The sequence below is a fragment of the Poecile atricapillus genome, chromosome 24, assembly GCF_030490865.1.
Source record: "Poecile atricapillus isolate bPoeAtr1 chromosome 24, bPoeAtr1.hap1, whole genome shotgun sequence".
NCBI lineage: Eukaryota > Metazoa > Chordata > Aves > Passeriformes > Paridae > Poecile > Poecile atricapillus.
In genome coordinates this window covers 4,683,098-4,703,238 of record NC_081272.1, presented here as the reverse complement: position 1 = coordinate 4,703,238, position 20,141 = coordinate 4,683,098, and the positions used below count along the sequence as shown (strand labels likewise).

The 20,141-nt window shown below is 49.4% G+C and overlaps 1 protein-coding gene across 1 annotated transcript in view; it reads right to left on the bottom strand.

Annotated features, from left to right (window-relative positions):
- CSMD2 (CUB and Sushi multiple domains 2) overlaps positions 1–13,391 on the bottom strand; it is a 278,621-nt gene extending 265,230 nt beyond the window's left edge. The window contains exons 1-2 of the mRNA XM_058856609.1: positions 13,223–13,391; positions 12,810–13,080 (exon numbers count right to left, since the gene is read on the bottom strand). Coding sequence (XP_058712592.1) covers positions 12,810–12,966 — 157 coding nt within the window. The 5' untranslated portion in view covers positions 12,967–13,080; positions 13,223–13,391. The remainder of the gene's footprint in view (positions 1–12,809; positions 13,081–13,222) is intronic.
- Between the last annotated feature and the right edge of the window lie 6,750 nt (positions 13,392–20,141).

The window sequence follows — 20,141 nt, the reverse complement described above, 5'->3', positions numbered from 1 at the left end:
CCCAGGGCTCAGAAGAGAGAAGCTCTGCAGCAGACAAAACAGAAGAAACCACTTGATCCACTGCCATCCCCAGCATCTTACACCTCCAGATCTGAAGTAAATTAAAAATATCACTCCGAACAAGCAGAGACTCCACTTATTAAAAGCCCTTCACTCTTGCACCACCATTCTCATCTCCCTGTGCTCTGCAAAGCAAAATGTTCCGTGTGTTTACGAGTGCTATGAGATCTTCCAACAAACCCCTCTGCCAGGCAATTGTATTACAACAGCTCACACTTGTGTGATTGGATTTGAATTACAAAAAGAGCCCAACAGAAAGCAATTTCTCCTGGGAATTTTTGTTAGGATATAAATCCAATTTTTACTTGATTCCGTTAACAGCACTTTCATATTCACTTCCTTTAAGTATTGCAGCACTTGATATTTATTACCTAATGCCTCCTTGTCACCTTGAGCAATCAATGGAAGTCACCTGGAGTTGACGGTACAGAGGAAAGTTAATAAATAAAAGTTAATAATTCACTTCACCCAATGAACCAAAAAAACGAGCCCATCACATGCCCCAAAGAATAATAGCTACAAAAGGCTCCAGATTATCTGGAGAAAGAGTGAAACATTTCAATTATGCTGAATTTTTCAGTCCACTTAGACGTGAGTTTCACGTTTACAATGACCAGACCTCGAAGATTATTTCAGAGAATCGTGGAATGGTTTGCAAGGGATGTTAAAGACCAGCCGTGGGCACTGAAAGCTGTAAGCTCTGTTCAACAAGGAACGTCCCTCTGTCCAAAGTGAATTTGGCAATGATGATGGATGCTCTGATAGCCCAAAACCAGGTTTTTTTGTTCTGTTTTGACCCAATTTAGAAAAACTCTTGCACCAGGCACTGATTTTCCATGACTTGTACAATTTCTGCATCCTGTGACCTCTCCACCTCTATATAACCACCAGAGAAACCCAGAATTCTCTTTAACATTACATTGTATTTTATTTTTCTCTCGCCTCCTCCATCCATTTAAAACCTCATTTTCACCCACAGACATATTGTACTTCATCTTAGTTTTCAATCCCCAAAGCAGATCAATACCTTTCTTCTTCAATCTACATAGCTCTCAATCAAGGAGCCAACAGGGGGTGAATTGAATCGACTTGTACGTTCAAATTGGGGATTTTTTGTCAGAAGTCTCATCTGTTAACTGCATTTCATGGAAGAAAAGGCAAAAAACTCCCTGTAAGAACACTCAGAGTTGGACTCCTGGGCAAAAAAAGGTCATAATTTGTTCTCTAATTTAAGGCTGGGAAGTGCTCCCAGGAGGAACAAATGACAGAGCCTCCCCAAAGCCGGTATTTTAAATCCAGCAAAATGAACTTGCTCTTTTTAAACAGAATTAGTTAATTCAGTAGGAAGAATTGCAGGTGTTTACCAAGAGGTGACAACAGCAGGGACCTTGCAGGGTTGGTTTTTCCACCTTAAATCTTGCCCAGGGTCAGAACCAGCCCGGCTGTGCCGCTGGAGAAGGGCCCTGGGTCAGTGAGACATCAGGGCAAAGTTCCAAACAGGATCCTGGAATGCTTTGGGTTGAAAGAGACTTAAATCCCATCCAATCCCACACCTTCCACTACCCCAGGGTGCTCCAAGCCTCGTCCAGCCTGGCCTTGGACACTTCCAGGGATCCACAGCTCCTTTGGGAGTTCCATCCCAGCCCCTCCCCGGGAAGGATTTCTCCCTTTGTGATCAAATCCAAAGAACTTCACTCAAAACCCACCCTGGGCTTTACCTCTGGGCTCTACTGACAGCATGGGGATATTCCACACCTTGTTCCTTCAGCACAGGAGCTCTGATGGGGCTTTTTAAAGCAGATTTTCATTAAAGCCCCCAGAAAAGTAGAGAAATTCCAATCCAGCTGGTTTAACACTTTCTGAAGAGCTGCAGAATTTGCAGGACAGGACACCAGAGCCTGCAGAGAGGGAAGTGGAGCCCTCAGAGAGGGCAGATTGTCCTTGTGGTCAGTACAGGGCTGTGCTAAACCCAACCCTGGGAAGAAAGGCCCAACACTGGTGATGCCTTTTGGGGACATCTGAAAACAGGGGCCAGACAAAATTCAGGAACAAAAAGCAGTTCTATTTATTGAGAGGGACATTTCAGGCAGACAAAGCCCCCCAGGAGCTGCACCCAAAATGGACCACGGGTCAGGGGTTTCACACTTTTATAAGTTTGGCCCATTTGCATATTGGGGTTAATCTCCCAATTCCAGCTTCAGGTAATGAAGTCATTTACCCCAAGTTTGCTGCCCCCAACTCCCTTTTGTTTCCATCTCTGGGGGCCTGAGGCAGTGAGGTGTCCTTGATTGCCAGGCCTGGAGAGGAATTGCTGTGTCTGACCCAAATGGGAAAGCAGCAGCTCACACTGTGTGTGGAGTTTGGAGTTACACACTGAAGAGCTGCAGGGTTACAAATAGATGAAGAATAGAAAAGCTAAAATCCTAAGGCATCACTGGGAAAAAAAGTCCCTGCACAAGGAGAGACAAACTCCTCATCCTTCAAACCCTTCATTATTCCAGCAGGTGGACCTTATTTTAATATTAACAGCCCAAGTGGTGCTTAACTTTAATGAGAGCCCCTCGGGAATGCTGCTGACAGCTGCCCAGTGTCCAGGATCTGTGCCTAACCTTTCCCTAATGGAGACAAAACAACAATAGAGGGATATAAACAATATGCTGTGGGATGCAAGGAGCATCTTTAAAAGTGGCATCACCTTTGGAAAAGCACCAGCTTCATTATCCTTCTGCAGGATGGGATATTTTCCTCCCCTTTTCAGGAGGAAATGTATTTTTCTGGGTGTTATTATTTGGTGGATAAAGGGGAAAGGAACATTGAATTGTGCCTTTGTCACAGGAGAAATGAGCTGCAATTTTCTGTACCCCTGACTTTACCAGCTCCCCACAGCCCTTGCAAGGTGAAGAGTCTCCTTTGCTCACAGCAGTGAGAAGAAGGGAGAATCCTGCTGGGATCCATTGATTTAAATAATGGAAGAGGAAGGACTGGGGACAGGATGTAACCCCATGTAAGCCACTACACCCCAACACATCACTCCCCACCACAAAGCTCCTCAGCAAATTTTTTGTACCTAAAATCCCACTCCTCCTGTTTTTTCAGGGAATAAGCTCCACCTCAGGCCATCCAACTCCAAAAGTAATGACATAAATGCCACGAAAAAATATAAAAATTATTGTTTCAAACTGTGCTTTCACTAAATTAACTAAACAAAATATTGATCTACTGCTGATAAATAACAGGAACCGTAACAAGGAAACAAGTTCTCCATTTGATCTCTGCCATCCTGCAGGCATTCCTCTTCATAATTAATTAGATAATACTGTTAGTACAGCACTGCTTTTCCCCCTCCATAGACAAGAAGCTGGAGCTCACATAATTTAAGTAACTGCTTCAAAGGTAGAGTGTTTGGCAGATTAAAATCAGAAGGTCCAGACCATCCTCTCTGCCAATAGTCTGTTTGCTAAAGACTGGGATCCATTTCCCTGATGTTTCTGGCAAATTCTCAGTGCACACCTCCCACCTTCCATCTCTAGTGAGCACACTTTGCTTTTAAAATCTGCAGTCTTTCCATAAAACATGGATCAAAACATATAAAAACTGTAGAGGCAATTCTGTACGAATTATAAGAGCTGTGTAAATCCTTCCTGCAACAGAAACTGCATTTGGTTTGATTCCTGCCTTTTTTTGACAATACTACTTAAAGTTCGGTAGCAGACACAACTTTCACCTCAAAATGTCATTCACAATTAATCCCAAATTGTACATGAAATGATTGAATTCACTCCACGCAATCAAGGGAGAGAACCAAGAGCACATAAAAGTTGTGCAGTTAATCAACCTCGTGTAATCTGTATCTGCTGAAAGCTCCTCACAAACATCCCGAGATCTCTCTCTGCAGAATAAATCTGTAAATCATTTTGCAAATTCTATTTATCGCAGTTTAGGGCTGGGGAAGGGAACCAGAGTGAGTGAGGCTCACACCCTGGTGGCTTCCCCAGTGCTCCCAGCCATGGGAAGCAGCAGGAACCGGCCTCAAACTCCTGCAAGTCAGGGGAGTGTGCAAATAACAGGAGAGCACTGAAGCAGCAAATCCCCAGTTGTGGTTAATTCTCTGCCTGTGATTAACTCATCTTTCTTGGCTATTCCAGCCCTTCTTGCACCTTCTAATGCAGCTGGGGCCATGATTATCAGGCTGTGACCGTGCTTTGGTCTACACTGAAGTGACAGCTGAGGAACAGGTAAAGTGCTACACTGAAAGAAATGTAGGTGGCACCAAGGCCGGTGGATGAAACCCAAATAAAGCCATTTCTCCAGGACAGAACAGTCTTCCCATTCCAGAGGTCAGAGGAACAAATCTTCCCTTCCTTTTGTTTCAAAGTGTTCTGGACAGAGACACCTTTATTTGGGATTCACCGTTGTTTTATCTGTCTGGAAATGGAAATCACAGACATTTTGATAAATGGATGCAGGAATTGTTCTGTTCCAGTGTAACCACTGTGAAATGCCTTTGCACAGACACGGCTCCAACCTCATCTGCAGCAGGAAGGCTTCTCAAAAACCACCTCAGGAGCTGCAGCATCACATTCCCGTGCTGGTGCTCAGTGTGGGATGACGCAGGAGTGACATCCAGGCTGCTCCTGGCTCTGCTGACACCCTGCTGGGTGACCTTGGCCAGGCCTTCCTCTGCCTCCCATCTTCCCTGACTTCCAGCACCTCCACTGCTCTGCCCAGGAATGAAACAGGAGCAGAAATGCCCTGAAACAGGAGCAGAAATGCCCTGAAACAGGAGTAGAAATGCCCTGAAACAGGAGCAGAAATGCCCTGAAACAGGAGCAGAAATGCCCTGAAACAGGAGCAGAAATGCCCTGAAACAGGAGTAGAAATGCCCTGAAACAGGAGCAGAAATGCCTTTTGACAAGGAGGGAAGGGGAAAGCATTCACCATGCTGTAGATTTCCTGCTGGTCGGATGGAAAGAGGAGCTGCCTTCCGAGGACACCCAGGATTAACAAAGGAAGAAGCTGAAATGCCAGCAAGGGCTGAGAATTTTTGTTGTGAAGACTTGGCTGCAGCTCCAGCCCTGCCTTGGGAGTACTCACACAAACCAGGCTGGCTCTGGTGCCACTGGTGGCCTTCTTTGTGTCTTTTCCTAAGGCAATCCTTGTTTGACAAGCAAGAGTTCCAGCAGCACTGGAAGAAAGCCCCTCTGGGCTGTGATTTCCACCTCTTTCCTACAGCACTCCAGAATTACACACAATACTTGTTGATATGTTCTCTCTGCCACACAAGGGCCACCTCCAGGTGTATCCAGGAGGAATTTCTGCATGGAAAGAGCTGTCAGGCATCAGAACTGCCCAGGGAGCTGGTGGAGTCTCATCCCTGGAGGTGTCTGAGGAAGGCTCTGGAGGTGGCACTCAGTGCTCTGGGCTGGGGACAAGGTGGGGATTGGGCACAGCTTGGACTCCATGGCCTGGGAGGGCTTTTCCAGCCTCACTGATCCCACAGTTCTGGGTGTTTACAGCTCCCAGCTAATGACACTGCTGGTAATCACACCACACTGTCACACACCAGCACCACGGGCTGGTTCCACACCCTGTTCCACTTCCTGCAACCTCTGCAAGCCTTCACCCCCCAAATAGCGGGTTCGTTTCCCAGCGGATTTTTGCAGTCAGCAATGGGGCAGGATTTGATTTGTTTGATTATTCCCTTATCCCACACCTCCCTGGCAGCCACAGCTGCTCCAGCCCTCGCAGTTACAAGATCCTCTTCCAGTGGAAGTCACATCACATCTCCTTACTCCACAATTTTCCTGCCCCCTTGGGAATCACCAGCACCAGCAGGACTCTGACACAGCCCCCAGTTCTCTTTCCATCCATCAAACTCAACTGTGCACTCAAAACCAGGGACTTTATTCCTACAGGTGATGCCTGTGCCCTGGAAGGACAGGAAAATATTGCAAAGGGCTGAGCCAGGGAATGCACCTGACACTGGGAAGAAAGAAGAAACACCACACAACCCACCATGAGGTCCCATTAAAAAAAGAGGAAAAACCACCCAAAAAACAGTCTTCCACTTCCATGCAAGGGAGGTGTAAAATAATTTCATCCAAGCTCCCTGCAGTCTCCATTCTGGCTGCGTCCATGGAGCCAAGACACTGAAACAGAGTTAATTTAATTCCTTTAATCAATGGGATTGTCCCAATTACACGTTTACCACTGCAGAGCATGGAGGCAGCACAGAGATTTTGCAGATTCCTGCACTGCATCCTGTTTATGGCAAGCAGAGAACATCAGTTTTTATAACTGTACTGTACTGCACTCCCCCAGAAACGCTGTGCACACACAGAACTGCTGCTGCTCCTATCACTGGGTTCATCTCCATATCCCAATTCCACTGAAAGCCATGGGAAGTGCCTTCTCCTCAGAGCAGGAAATAACCTTGGAGTTGCACTGAAATCACCTCACAGCAAGGAGCCTCCTGTTTCTTAGTGGAGAACTGAGGAACAAACTGGCAAAAGCAATGTTGTGGTTAAGGTGAGCTGCCCCAAACTCCACAAACAACCTCGTACAAGAAACTCCATGAAGCAGAATTATTCCATGGAGTGGTTTGGGCTGGAAGAAACCTCTGGATATCAGGCTGAGGTTTTGTTATCACCTGTTGACATTTATTAGGGTTTCACTGATCTCAGAGGCTGGGTGGGCTCAGGGCTGGGTTCCTGCAATATCTCCAGGACAAGGATGAACTGCACACACTGGAGCTCTCACTAAACTGACTTCAGGGAAACACTTCAACGAGCAGTGGAAATTTAAATACTGAGCTGGACCATAAATCCTCAGTTACCAGGCAGGATGGACGGTTCCCACCTCTTCCCAGGTGGAGCAAAAAGCCTCACCTGGTTTAAACTCCCCTTAAAGCCTGATTCCCTTTCCCTTCCCATCATTCCTCACAGGACATTAGAGCCAATCAATGGGATCCCACCACCTCTGACATTTCTGGCTGCTGTGGATGTCAAAGAGACAGCTCAATGCTGCACTCAACAATTCCAGCAGTACAGAATCTTCACTACTTAATCATTTCCTTTTTTTGTAGCCCTTAAAGTCTTATCTCTTCCCTTCCATTTGAATTTGCTCTATTTTCTGTTGGGAAAAAAAAGCCTAATTTAAATTTAGGCCTATCATGGTGTTTCTGAACCTCCCAATGCCTAGAAACATGGAGGAGAGTAAAGAAGTATTATTTAAGATCCACTCAGCTAAACAGAGCTTTGTTATAATTTCACTAAAGCCTGCGAAAAATGTACTCCAGCCCTGTGTCTCAGGATACTCCTGATAAAAACAGAGTTAAGAAGATTTTTCTTGCAATGCTTTGGGCTCAAAACCAGTTAAGGCTGCCTGACCTTGCCCCCAGCTAACCCTCAACTTTATCATAACAATTTCCTCTGGTCAAGATCCAGGCCAGATTCTGGCAGGGGTTGGGGGGGCAGCAGCAGGAACAGAAGCACAGCTGTGAAATTTGGCATTTCCCAGCCAGCTGGGCTCTCGGAAACCGGAGAAGGGCAGCAAACACCATGCAGTAATTCCATGGCTGGAAATCCCTGGAGCACTGGTGGAAGTGGCTGAGAGCAGGAACCATTCCCTGGGTGCAGAGCAGGGAGGAATGCTCAGTTCTGCACCAGGACACATCCCCCACAGCACTGACATCCCCTGATCAACAGCTCAGCCACACCTGGACGGCAGATCCTCGGATCCTGCATCCCTCTCCACGTGCTGGTGTCTGACAGGAGCTTCTGGCAGGGGGAGGCAGCAGCAGAGGAGCAAGCACCCAGCTCTGCTCCCTGCAGGTGGGAGCAGTGGGATCCAGCATTTCCCAGGGCACAGCTCTGCAGGATCCAGCATTTCCCTGGGAGGCTCCTGGGGACAGGCACAGCTCAGTGGAGGGGAAAGCTGGGGCTGAGATGTTCTTCAGCTGCACTCAGCAGCCACAGCAAAAAAAACTAACAGTGACAGGCAAGGAACAGCTTCCATCTCGGCTCCAACCAATGGGATCGGTACAAGGAATGGGAAGGCAGAAGGTGGGATGGGCAGTGCTGGGCTGGTGCTGGATTCCAACAACAGAATGACCAGGTTGGAAGAGATCTCCAAGATCATCGAGTCCAACCCAGCCCTAACACCACAAACAGACCGAGTGCCACATCCAGTCTTCTATAAACAAACCAGGGATGGTGACTCCACCACCTCCCCGGGCAGACCATTCCAGTATTTTACTATTTCCATGAAAAACGTTTTCCTAATATCCAACCTCTATTTCCCCTGGCACAGCTTGAGGCTGTGTCCTCTGGTTTTGTCAGTGCTGCCTGCAGAAAGACACCAACCCCAGCTGCCCACAGCCGCCTTTCAGGGAGCTGTGGACAGTGCTAAGGTCACCTCTGAGTCTCCTTTCCTCCAGGCTGAACAACCCCAGCTCCCTCAGCTGGGACCTTAAAGGTCTTTTCCAGTCAGAATGGTTCTGTGATTCCCTGAATTGTGGGCCAAACATCCCAAAGCTTGCAGCAGAGTCCTGGCCACAACTTAACAAGGGCTCTTCTTCCCCCTCCTCATTATGGGCACACAATTCCATGGGGAAACTTGCTGGATGTGGATGTTCCTCACTGGGAACTCGCAAGTGGGGACTGAAGACAAGAGAACAAAATAAAGGGATGATTTAAAGCATAAATGCACATGGTGGTGGTGCAGCCCCATCCCCTGAGCTCACTCTGGGCTCAGGAAAGCTCTGTGCTGATTAATGGGAGCTGGGCAGGCTCATCAGAGACCCCTCAGTGCTCCCAGAACTCCTGGAATCTCCCAAGCTCCTCTTTTCTCACCAGCCTTGAAATTTTGTCTGAACAACAGAAAGAGCAGAATCATATTTTACTTACTGGACTTTTTTAAACAGAATTCCCCAAAACCACCTCAGATGGATGCACAGGTGCTCTCTAACCTACATTTACCCACAGCAGGACCCAACATCACCTTCCACAAGCAAGGATGGCTCATGGATGGATCCAAAACATCCTTAACAGGAACTAAAGGGGCCAATTTCAATAGGATGCTGAAATGAGAAGCACACTGAGGGGATGAACCCACTTTACACATGTCTTTAAACTGCTATTTAAATCATGAATCTGCTTTAGTTTTCATACATCCCATTCCATGTTCTCAGTGTGCCTCTGGACAGAACAAGTCTCCAGCTCAAGTCTGGAATTCAAGTTTGATCCAGAACCACTAGATTTACTGACTGTACCTCCTACTGAACCTTCTCCTCCCATTTCTAGCACTGGTCCTCACCTAATTTAAAATGCAGGACAACGGGGAATGTTCTTTAACCCCTTGTGGTCCCTCGGGGGAGTGGAATTATCAGTGCAGGTGGAGATCTCTGCAATGAAACCTCCTCTGCCCTCTGTTCCTGCCCACATCTTAAATTCATACACAAAATTCATGAATAGTTTCCTGCTCTTCCACTCTTCAGAAGAGAGGCCTGTTTTCCACTGAGAAAAAAGAAAATTACAGGGGTTTAAAATTGGTGAGCTGGTGTTTCAAGCTGGTGCATCCTCCTTTAACCCAGTACCAAGCAAGGTGCTGACTAATAAAGCACAGTGTGTAAATAATGGTGTCAAGACCCTTTTAGAATAGGCCATTAAAATGTATTTGATCTGTTTTTAACCACACACACGGGGCCTACACATGCCCCTAACACACCCTGCAGTGCTGGAGCACAGCTGATTGCTCAGAAAGCACCAGAAAGGGGTGAGGAGCACTGCTGTGCCCTGATTGACAATCAATACACAAAATTCCAGAATCATCACACTGGAGAGGCCAGGCAGGGCTCACCATCAACCCACAGCCAAAGGCAAATCCAGTGCCCTCTGCCCATCTTATCCCTGTGAAACCATCACTGCAGCCTTCAAAGTGAAAGGGGATTCTCACGAAGCACTTCCCCTTCCATGCCCACAATAAACTTCCCATCACCAGGCACCACCTCCCCTCCTGTTCCAGCTCCATCCTTTCCCAAGGGAAGCTCCCTTATCCTACCCTGGGACACCTGAGGGCACCACAGGCTCCGGGCTGCTTTTCAGAAGGCCATTTCTGGGCAGCAGGACTGCAGGCAGGGCCCAGCTGGTGTGATGGGAGCAGGGTTTCTCCCCCTTTTTCTGTCTAACTCCTGGCTGCCAGCTCCACACACACGGCTCTGCTGCCACACTATGGGAACTCCTGGCTACTGCTCCCTCCACAACCCTGGAACGGGAGAGCTTGGAGCTCTTGGAACTTTGTTCCACAGGGGTTCAGGGTTCAGCAGAGGCTGAACTGATTTCCTGGGATTACACCCTAAAGCCACCGTGACCCTGCCAAGGGCGGCTGCCTCCCCTCCCTGCGTGTGCATCCCTGCGTATCCAGCACCAGACACTGACACCGAAGTTGGCACCCTGCTCTCACAAAAACATCCTTGCTGGGGTTTCAAAATCTAAAGAGAGGACTTATTGATCAATGCCTCTGGCTCTGATGCAGATAAAAAACCATCTGAGGTCTAAAAAGCTTTTGCAGGTCTTCTGCTCACAAAGCAAAAGAAGCCAGAGCATCAACCTCTGGCTGAAGGATCCAGAACAGAGAGCTCTAAATGCAGACAGGAGGGACGAGGGGCCTGAGAAGAAAGGATTAAATGCTCAGTGAGGTACAGAATGAAGCCTGGAAGATCCAGTATGAATAAGACACAGACAGCTCAGAAAAAGAGAAAAAGCTGTAAGCCCCTGGTAGAGTAAATCTGAGATTTAGGTATCTCTCCATCAGTCTGCTCACGTGAGGAAAGCTCAAGAGAAGCTGCTGGAATGGTTTTCCTCTGTGCACAGGCTGAATGTTCATGCTGAAGAGATGAAAAATCGCCACCAAAATAAACATTCAGCCTTTATTAGGGACCTGTAGGTTGTTTGGGTGGGTTTCCAGTCTTTCCTAACAGATCCTCCCAGTCAGCAAAACTGTTCAGCTCCCCTGCAAGACTGCTCAGGAGCAGCAGTTAATCCTCATCCCCAAGCCCCCCGAAGGAAACCTGCCTTACATAATAAAATCAGTCTCACATTCCAGATAAAGTCTTCCTCCCCCCAAAAAAAAACCACCCCCAAGGAGCTTTCATACACATCAACACCCAAACACACATTCCTCCAGCCCAGGATACAGCAGACAAGACAACGGGACTTGGAAACTCTTGGAAATCGGGGCACTGCACAGTGTGGAGAGCAGCCACTGCCAAGCACTCGGCTCTCCCACTCTTCCCCCTCCTACACACACAGAAGGACAGTCCCTAAATATTTGCTGTTTACACCAGAAATAAACTTGAGTCCCTGGATCTGCTTTGGCTGCAAGGGCAGCTGCGGAAATAAGGTAGGAGACACAAGCAAACTGCCCCCAAATTCAAGTCTCCTTCTGCTTTCAAGCCCAAACATGCATATTTCATAAAAACCAGGATGCTGAGGCCAATGAGCTCATATATAAGAGATATTCAGCTGGGAAGGCAGGAGGAAAAGGAGGAAAGTGCTTCCATCTTCATGCAAGGCATCCAGAAATCTGTTTTATCAGCTGTAGGCAAGCAGCAGAGTAGTGAAATCGTGAATTAAGATGCCAAGGAAAGGCAGAGGGGAAAGCGGGGCTGGCATTTTTCACAGTCATCCTGCACATCACCAGCGCCTGTGCCCAAACCTGACCCACTGGAGAAGGGGAATGAGATCATAGAGAGCCACCCTTTATCACACACCAGTGCTTCAAAAATTGCTGCTCCCGAAGGATGCAGCTCCAAAGGTCTGAATTGAACACCCTCGGTGCTGTGCCCAAGACAACAGGGCAGTGTGTGCCACCACCCCAGTGCCACCACCCCAGTGCCAGCACCCCAGTGCCATCACCCCAGTGCCGGCACCCCAGTGCCATCACCCCAGTGCCAGCACCCCAGTGCCATCACCCCAGTGCCATCACCCCAGTGCCACCACCCCAGTGCCATCACCCCAGTGCCACATTGCTCAGTGTCATCACCCCAGTGCCACATTGCTCAGTGTCATCACCCCAGTGCCATCACCCCAGTGCCACCACACCAGTGCCATACTGCCCAGTGCCACCACCCCAGCGCCATCACCCCAGTGCCACATTGCTCAGTGTCATCACCCCAGTGCCATCACAGCCCAGTGCCACCACCCCAGTGCCAAAACACCAGTGCCACACACCACAGTGCCACACAGCTCAGTCCCATCACCCCAGTGCCACCACACCAGTGCCACACTGCCCAGTGCCACCACCCCAGCACCATCACCCCAGTGTCACACACACCAGTGCCACAACACACCGGTGCCACACTGCTCAGTGCCACCACCCCAGTGCCACACAGCTCAGTGCCATCACCCCAGTGCCACCACACTAGTGCCACACAGCTCAGTGCCACCACACCAGTGCCACCACCCCAGTGCCATACACCACAGTGCCACACACCCCAGTGCCACAATGCTCAGTGTCACCACCCCAGTGGCATACAGCCCAGTGGCACACACCCCAGTGCCACACACCCCAGTGGCACAATGCTCAGTGTCACCACCCCAGTGGCATACACCCCAGTGGCACACACCCCAGTGTCACCACCCCAGTGGCACACAGCCCGCACCCCTCGCGGGGGTCCAGCGGCAGTGCTCTCCCCGCAGGAGCCGGGGATGGATGAGCAATGCTCCTGCAGAAGTTGCCCAGGCACTCACCCATCGCCGAGCCAGCCAGCAGCCCCAGCGAGAGCAGCAGCACCCGGCTCCAGGCGCTCCCCTCCGCCGTCATGAGAGCCACGATCCCCAATTTCCACCAGTGCCTTCCGAAGCTGCAGCTGCATCCCGGCTGGTCCCATCCCAAGGAAGGTTGCATGTCAAAGGGCAGCAGCAGGAATGGGGCGTGCTGGGTGTCTGCTGGTTTGCCGCTGTTGGGTTTTTCCCCCTTTTTTTTCCTTCCCCTCGGCGATTGGGATAGTCCTCGGCTCGGCTGGATGAAGAGGAGAAAGGAAGGAGGAGGGGGGAGGCGAGGGGGGGGAAGCGGGTCAGGCTTGTGATTTTTATATATATATATATTTTTTTCCCCCTTAATTTTTTTCAGCCCAGGAGGAGGAAAAAAAAAAAAATCCCACCGCATGGAAGGCTCTGAGCTTCTGCAGCTGGAATGAACCAAGTGTGGCAGCAGCTCGGGGAGAGGAGAGGGAAGGCGAGGAGAGGAGAGCAGGGGAGGGCTGGCGCGTCCCTCCCGGTGGCTGTCTCAGAGCCAGCTCCTCGGCAGCAGCACCACCACCAGCACCACGCAGCCCTCGGGGATTTATACTTTTCTTCTTTTTTTTTTTTTTTTTTATTAAGCTATTTGATTAATCGTTCCCACCGCTTTGTTCCCTCTCTGGAAGCCGGGCCAGAGGGGTGTTGTGGAGGGGTGGATGCTGTGCTACCCCCCAAAACCTCCCACCAGCACCCAACCTCACAAACTGGGCTCCAGCAGTGTGTTTATTTTTGACACTCTAGGATTCTTGACGAGGAACGAGCCCCACAGCCCCCATTTCTCTCTCACGCACACATCCCTGTTATTCAGCCCCCCCACAAAAAAAAACCCAACAAAACAACAACTTGATGCTACTGACACAATTTTTGTGACGAGGCAAATTTTGTTGCAAACACAGATCACGCCAGACCCCCTCCTCCCCTCCCTTTTCCCTGTCTGTGCCTTGTCCTGGCAGCAGGGCTCCCAGCACCCGAGCGCTGCCCTGATGCTGCTGGGACTGCTCCTGGGGCATCCTGGAGCTGGGAAAGGCTGTGCCCCCTCCCCCGAGCCAACAGGCAGCTCCTGCCCTTGGCACAGCCTCGTTTCTCCCCCAGCAGCAGCAGCAGCACCTCCCCTTGTTTTTGTTTTAACATCTCCCGGTACGCCGGTCCCTGGAGCTGCAGGCAAGATGGGGAAAAGGGAGGGAGGAATGGGAATGCAGCCACTTAACGCCACATTCGGGAACTTCATTATCTTGCTAATGATGCTCAGATCCAGGGACAAGGAAAACAACTCGAACATGACACCAGAGCTTAAGGAAATAAATAAATAAGGAAGAAAAAGGCACTCTGGAACGCTCGAGCATCTTCCCCCTCCTCCCTCCTCGCCAAGCACGGACTTTCCGTTCATGACAGGCCCGGAGCTGCCCCTCTCTCACAGCCCCCTGGAACAGGGGGGGTTTGCCAGCCCGACATCCCTTCTCCAGCCCTGTTATCCCCCTTCCCCCCGCGGTGCAGCCCAATTTTCCCCGCTCTGCCCGGGATGCGAGGCCGGGCCGGTGCCCCCGGTTCCAGCCCGGGCCCGGGCCGCTCCCCTCGGCCGTGCCGGGGCCACATCGGGGGCTGCCCTGGCCCCATCCCCCTGCTCCCCCGGCTTTGCATTTGCTGCAGTTTCTTGCTGCAAAACCCCCTTCTTCGGCCGTGTTCCGGTTGCCTTGAATGAGCTTATTTGACAGCTAAAAAACAAATTATATGTCGAGGGCTCGCAGATCTGTCCCTCCACCCCTGGGATCAATCCTCCTTCTCTCTTCCTCTCCCTCCGTCCCCTCTGCATTTCAATCCTCGCACTTCCCACACCGGGAGCCGCTGCCAAGAGCCAAGGCAACCGGGGCTGGCACATGAAAGAGTTGCTTTATGTCTGTTTAAGCTGCAGTATCAATTCAAACAGCCCCGATTGTGCACAGGCACAGCTCCCCCAGGGAAAGCTCCGGGCACAGGGACCACAGCTCCATGAGCCGGTGTCCCCTCGGCAGCCAGCGATGTCCCCCAGCCCCAATATTGCAGCCGGCTGAAGCTGTGATGGGGCTGCTGCAGGGCAGGGGCTGAGCCAAAGAGCCCTGCATGCACCAGGAACGATCCACAGGCATAAAAACAGACACTGAGGAGCCACAATCCCACTTTATTCCCGGGCAATCGGATCGCAGCTGTTGCAAATCCAGGGGCTCCTCTCCGGGTAGGTTTGCGTCGCAAAAAAAAAACCCCAAAAAAACAAAAAACAAAAACCCAAACAAACGGAGGTTTAGGGCTGAACTGTCTCTAAAATAATTATGAAAAAATACTGCGTTTATTGACGGAATGGACAATTGCGATGAGCGCGGCCATCCCCAACTTCTGCACCCCCAGGGAGGGATGCTCCGGTCCCAGCCCCTCTCACCCCGAGCGCTCACTCCGCGTCTCACCTTGCGAGATCACCTCTCACTAAACACAGAATTCCTGCCTGCCGTGCGAGCGCCCACCGGGACACAAATCCTGCTCTGCACTGCCACCCGCAGCCGGAGCCGGGCTGGAATGTCACCTTCCCTGCAGCTATTATCCCACTTCTTTATGTCCCGCTTGCTCCATCCAAAACTCTGCTCTGATTCCTCCGGACGAACGGCAGCGCCCCCGAATTCCAGGTGCTGCACCGCTTTTGGGAGGAAATCCTTCCCTGGGAGGGTGGGGAGGCCCTGGCACAGGGAAGCTCTGGCTGCCCCATCCCTGGAGGTGTCCAAGGTTGAACAAACTGGGATAGGGAAAGGTGTCCCTGTCCCACGGCAGAGTTACACCCCAGGATCCTTGAGGAGGGACAAGGTGATCACAGGGATGGAGCAGCTCCAGGCTGGGAGAGCTGGAATTGTTCCTGGAGAAAAGAAGGCTCTGAGGTGACTTAATTGTGACTTCCAGGACCTGAAGGAGCCAACAAGAAGCATGGGGAGACACAATTTACAAGGGCTTGGAGCAACAGGATACAGGCAATGGCTTCCCACTGCCAGAGAGTGGTTTAGGTGAGATTTTGGGTAAGAATTTTTCCCTTTGAGGGTGGTGAGGCCCTGGCACAGGGAAGCTCTGGCTGCCCCATCCTCAGAAGCGTCCAAAGTCAGGCTGGACAGGGCTTGGAGCAACCTGGGATAGGGAAAATTGTCCCTGCCCACGGCAGGGGTGGGATGAGATGAGCTGATTTAAGATCCTTTCCCGTCCAAACCATACCATGATCCTACACCTTTCCCAAGGTGTCACCTGTTGAAACAAAGCCTGAGGCACAGGGTACATCCTCCTCCTAACGAGGCAAATAATTCCCACTTTTTTCCACCACAACCAATTTTCTTTGTGAAAAGTGTGTCCCATGAAACCCGACTACTTCAAATTCTGAAGCACCCTAAGCAGCTGCTGCATTCGCTTCCCCAAAACATTTAAAGGAAAACAACCACAGACACATCAAAATATTTACAGGAAGAAGCGAAAGCAGCATTCAAAGGAGCAAAATTGAAAATTAAAGTGTTATAGGGAAGCTACTGTAAACAGCTGATCTTCACAAAGAAAAGCTGAATTTAGAACAGAAAAATTTATGCCAAATCATGTTTCGCAGGACAAATAATGGGGAGAGAGGGAAGGATGCTCTTGGCATTAATTGGATAATATTTGCTGTGTGCTCCCAAAATAGAAAAAGTAAAATTGACAAATCCAGCTCGCAATCAACCAGAATGAACACGTGGCCAGTTCTGAACGTCCCAACAAAACATCCTGCAAACCTGGCCCATCCTGCTTGGAATGTGACAGTGTTAACTGCTATTTCATCTTCCAAAAAATAATTTTACAGATGAGGAAATAGAGAATTTTCCAGATGAAGCCATGGAGGAACAGAAGGGGAAGGCTGCAGCCTGTGAAACCACCAGACAGGAATCCCTTTGAGAAAATGGGGCAGAAAGTTGTTTCTGTACTCAGAAATAGTCTAACCATGTTCTATTTTCATACCCACGGCACAAATCTGTTGAGGTTTTTATTACAGAGAATATCTTTGTTCTTTAAAAATAGAAGGGAACCAGCATCCCACTAATTACAGTGAGCCTATGATTGGAGATAATTAGATACATTTACCATTTAGAATTTCCTAACTTTAGCTGTTTATGAACCGTAGATGTGCCCATAGTGTGTGCACAGAGCATCAGTCATTCCCTCCAGCTATGAGGAGTAAATTGATAACACATTAAATTATTGAACATGGCAGGAGCAAACTGGAATTTAAATGGGTGTTTGGAGGAGGGAAGCACAAGAACTGGGATTTGGAGCAGGTGACCATTCCAGGCACGTGGATGTGGCTCAGGGAAACACAAAACTCTTCAATCCCACTGGAAGTGCCAGAAGAATCTGGGGGGGTTTGGAGGGGCAGCACTGCAATATTTACTCTGTGGTGATACCCAGTCCAGGACTGGGAAGTGCTGGAATGGCCTTTTCCACTCAGGAATTTTCATGTTCCATGCCTATAATGGGGGATTATTTGAGATGGTGATCCAAAGGGAAGGATGAGCTTTTCCTCTCTATCCTATAAGCCTTGTAGGACAACAATCACCTTCCCAGAAAATAAAATGTAAAAAAATAACCCACCCAGTTGTGAGGAAGAGAAAGAAGTAATTTGGAAGTTTGATGCAATCCCCTGAAGCTTGACTGAATTCCTGGGTTAATTTCCTGGAGAAGCTGCAGGGACAAACCTCAACTACTCTGTCAGGGAGAGCCACGCACAATTTTAAGAGAATTCAGTTTTTCTGTCCTGGTATTGTGAGGAAAAGCTGTCATTTATCAAAGTCCCAGAGTCCTATAAGGACTTCATGTTTTCCCTAAAGTGAACATTTCCATCTCAGATAATCCCCTATGATTTATAGGGTGAGAAACAGCTGGATGACAATTCATCTGCAATAAATTTTTTAAGGATGACAGAATAAGAAGGGGGCTTTTTTATTCTTCCTTTTTTTTTTTTTTTTGTATGGAAAGATGGAGACAAATAATAAAAATGTTTTATTTATGAAAAATGCCCGAGCTGCTCAGAATTGAGTGCTGGTGCAATAAAGATGGTTGATAGAAGAGAGACTTGGCTGCAAATTTCAGAGATAGGGACTTTACTTGTGTGTTCAGAGGGAGATTAACACAAAATACTCAATGCCTGGGTGGTGCACAACTCACTCCTGCCTTAGTCCCTCAAACTCCTGTTAATGCAGAGTTTAAAAGCTGAGTTTTAATAGCAAAGATCAAACCATAAAGCTTGGATGTGGAATCCTGCTTAATTATATCCCCTCGGGGTGTTTCACTTGGGAATTTCAAGGTTCTGAGGTTGACAACAACCCCTGCAGAGCAGCTTTGCATCGAGGCTGGGGCTGCTCTGTTTCAGCCACTTGGCTGGGTCAGAGGTACCAGACTGATTAAATGAGATTTTACAGCCTCTGGGAGCCCCGTCACAACAAATCACCAGCAAACTCTCACCCAGCTGCAGCACCAGTGACTCAGGGCAGTGACAAAGATCTGAGTGTTTCACCCAGCACCACTGAGTCAGCTCACTCCCAAGTTCACATTTAGGCTTGGCTTACCAGGATATTGCACCTGTAGAGGTCAAAATGGGAATTAACTCTGCACAGCTGGAAAAGCCTGGCTGTTTTGCAAGTAGTTATGGGTCCTGCAAAAGGTGGAGAACCTTCATTCCTGGAGGAGCTGCAGGAGCAAATGTGCTTCACCTCTTCAGGCAAAGCGCTTCCTACGGGGACAGGCTCCAGTGTGGGTCATAATTCAGTCAAAAGCTGGAGCATCCTCCTGCTGGGACAGGGCTTGGAGCAGCCTAGGACAGTGGGAGCTGTCCCTGCCTCCAGCAGGGGCTGGAATAGGATGAGCTTTAATGTCCCTCCCAACCCAAACCTCTCTGATTCACTGAGCTTTAGATTTAGTCCTGATACACCAACACCAGATTTCTTCTCTCCACCCATGTTTAAAAAATTCAGCTCTTCCTTCCCTTTTAATCCCATTAATGAAAATAAACAAGGTGGTGGTATAGGCCAAGCTGGTGCCAGTATAAAATTCAGAGTCTGTTTACTCTTGTGGGCATGCTAAACAATCTCACAGCAATCCTCCAGGTGACATTCTCCACCTCAGAACTACTTCAGTCCTCACTGCTCCTCTTTCCACACTGCATCAACATCTATTTTGGGTTACCCAGATGGCTGAGGTGCTCTAGGACAATTTATAAGGAGGAATTCATGCCTTGGCAAGATGTGCCCACTGGCCCTTATTTTTCTCCACACGTGGCTGCCAGCCAGAATTTCAACTCAGATAAATTAGACAAGCAATTAGGAAGCTCCAGTGTTTCCACAACATTTCTCACTCTCTTTGCCTTGTGGGGAAGGGGACAGGGGAGGACATCTACCAAACTGAGAGGCTGTGGAAGGAACACCAAGACAGCTGGGAGAAATCCCAAAGCCCATCCATCGCTCCCAAACTCCCAGCAGCACCAGTAACAATGAACTCAGAGCCCCAGTGCACCTCAGATGTGGGAAGATGAGAGGGGAGACACAAAGAAAGAGTCCACCTGTCACATCCCACTCCTGGAAGTGTCCTAGGCCAGGCTGGATGGGACTTGGAGCAACCTGGGATAGTGGGAAGTGTCCCTGCCCATTGCAGGGGTGGCACTGGATGAGCTTTAAGGCCCTTCCCAACCCAAACCATTCCATGATTTCATCAACATTTCATTTCTTAGGGACAACCTGCACTGGATCTATCCCTGGGATGTGTTCAGCTGGAAATCAGGGAGCTGAGGATCAGCCAGGCTCCCTCCAGACCCTGTGAGGAACAAGGCTGGAGCATCATTAAGGCACAAGAAGTGGAAACCACAGCTCTGCCTCAGGAACCAAGGCAGGGTTGTATGGATTTAATAACCTGAATTCCTGCCTTATTTCACCAGGATTACATGGCTTCTCCACACAGAATTCCTGCCCTATTTCACCAGGATTACACAGTTCTCCCCCCAGAATTCCTGCCCTGTTTCACCAGGATTACACAGGCTCTCCCCCCAGAATTCCTGCCCTGTTTCACCAGGATTACATGGCTTCTCCCCCCAGAATTCCTGCCCTGTTTCACCAGGATTACACAGGCTCTCCCCCCAGAATTCCTGCCCTGTTTCACCAGGATTACATGGCTTCTCCCCCCAGAATTCCTGCCCTGTTTCACCAGGATTACACAGGCTCTCCCCCCAGAATTCCTGCCCTGTTTCACCAGGATTACACAGGCTCT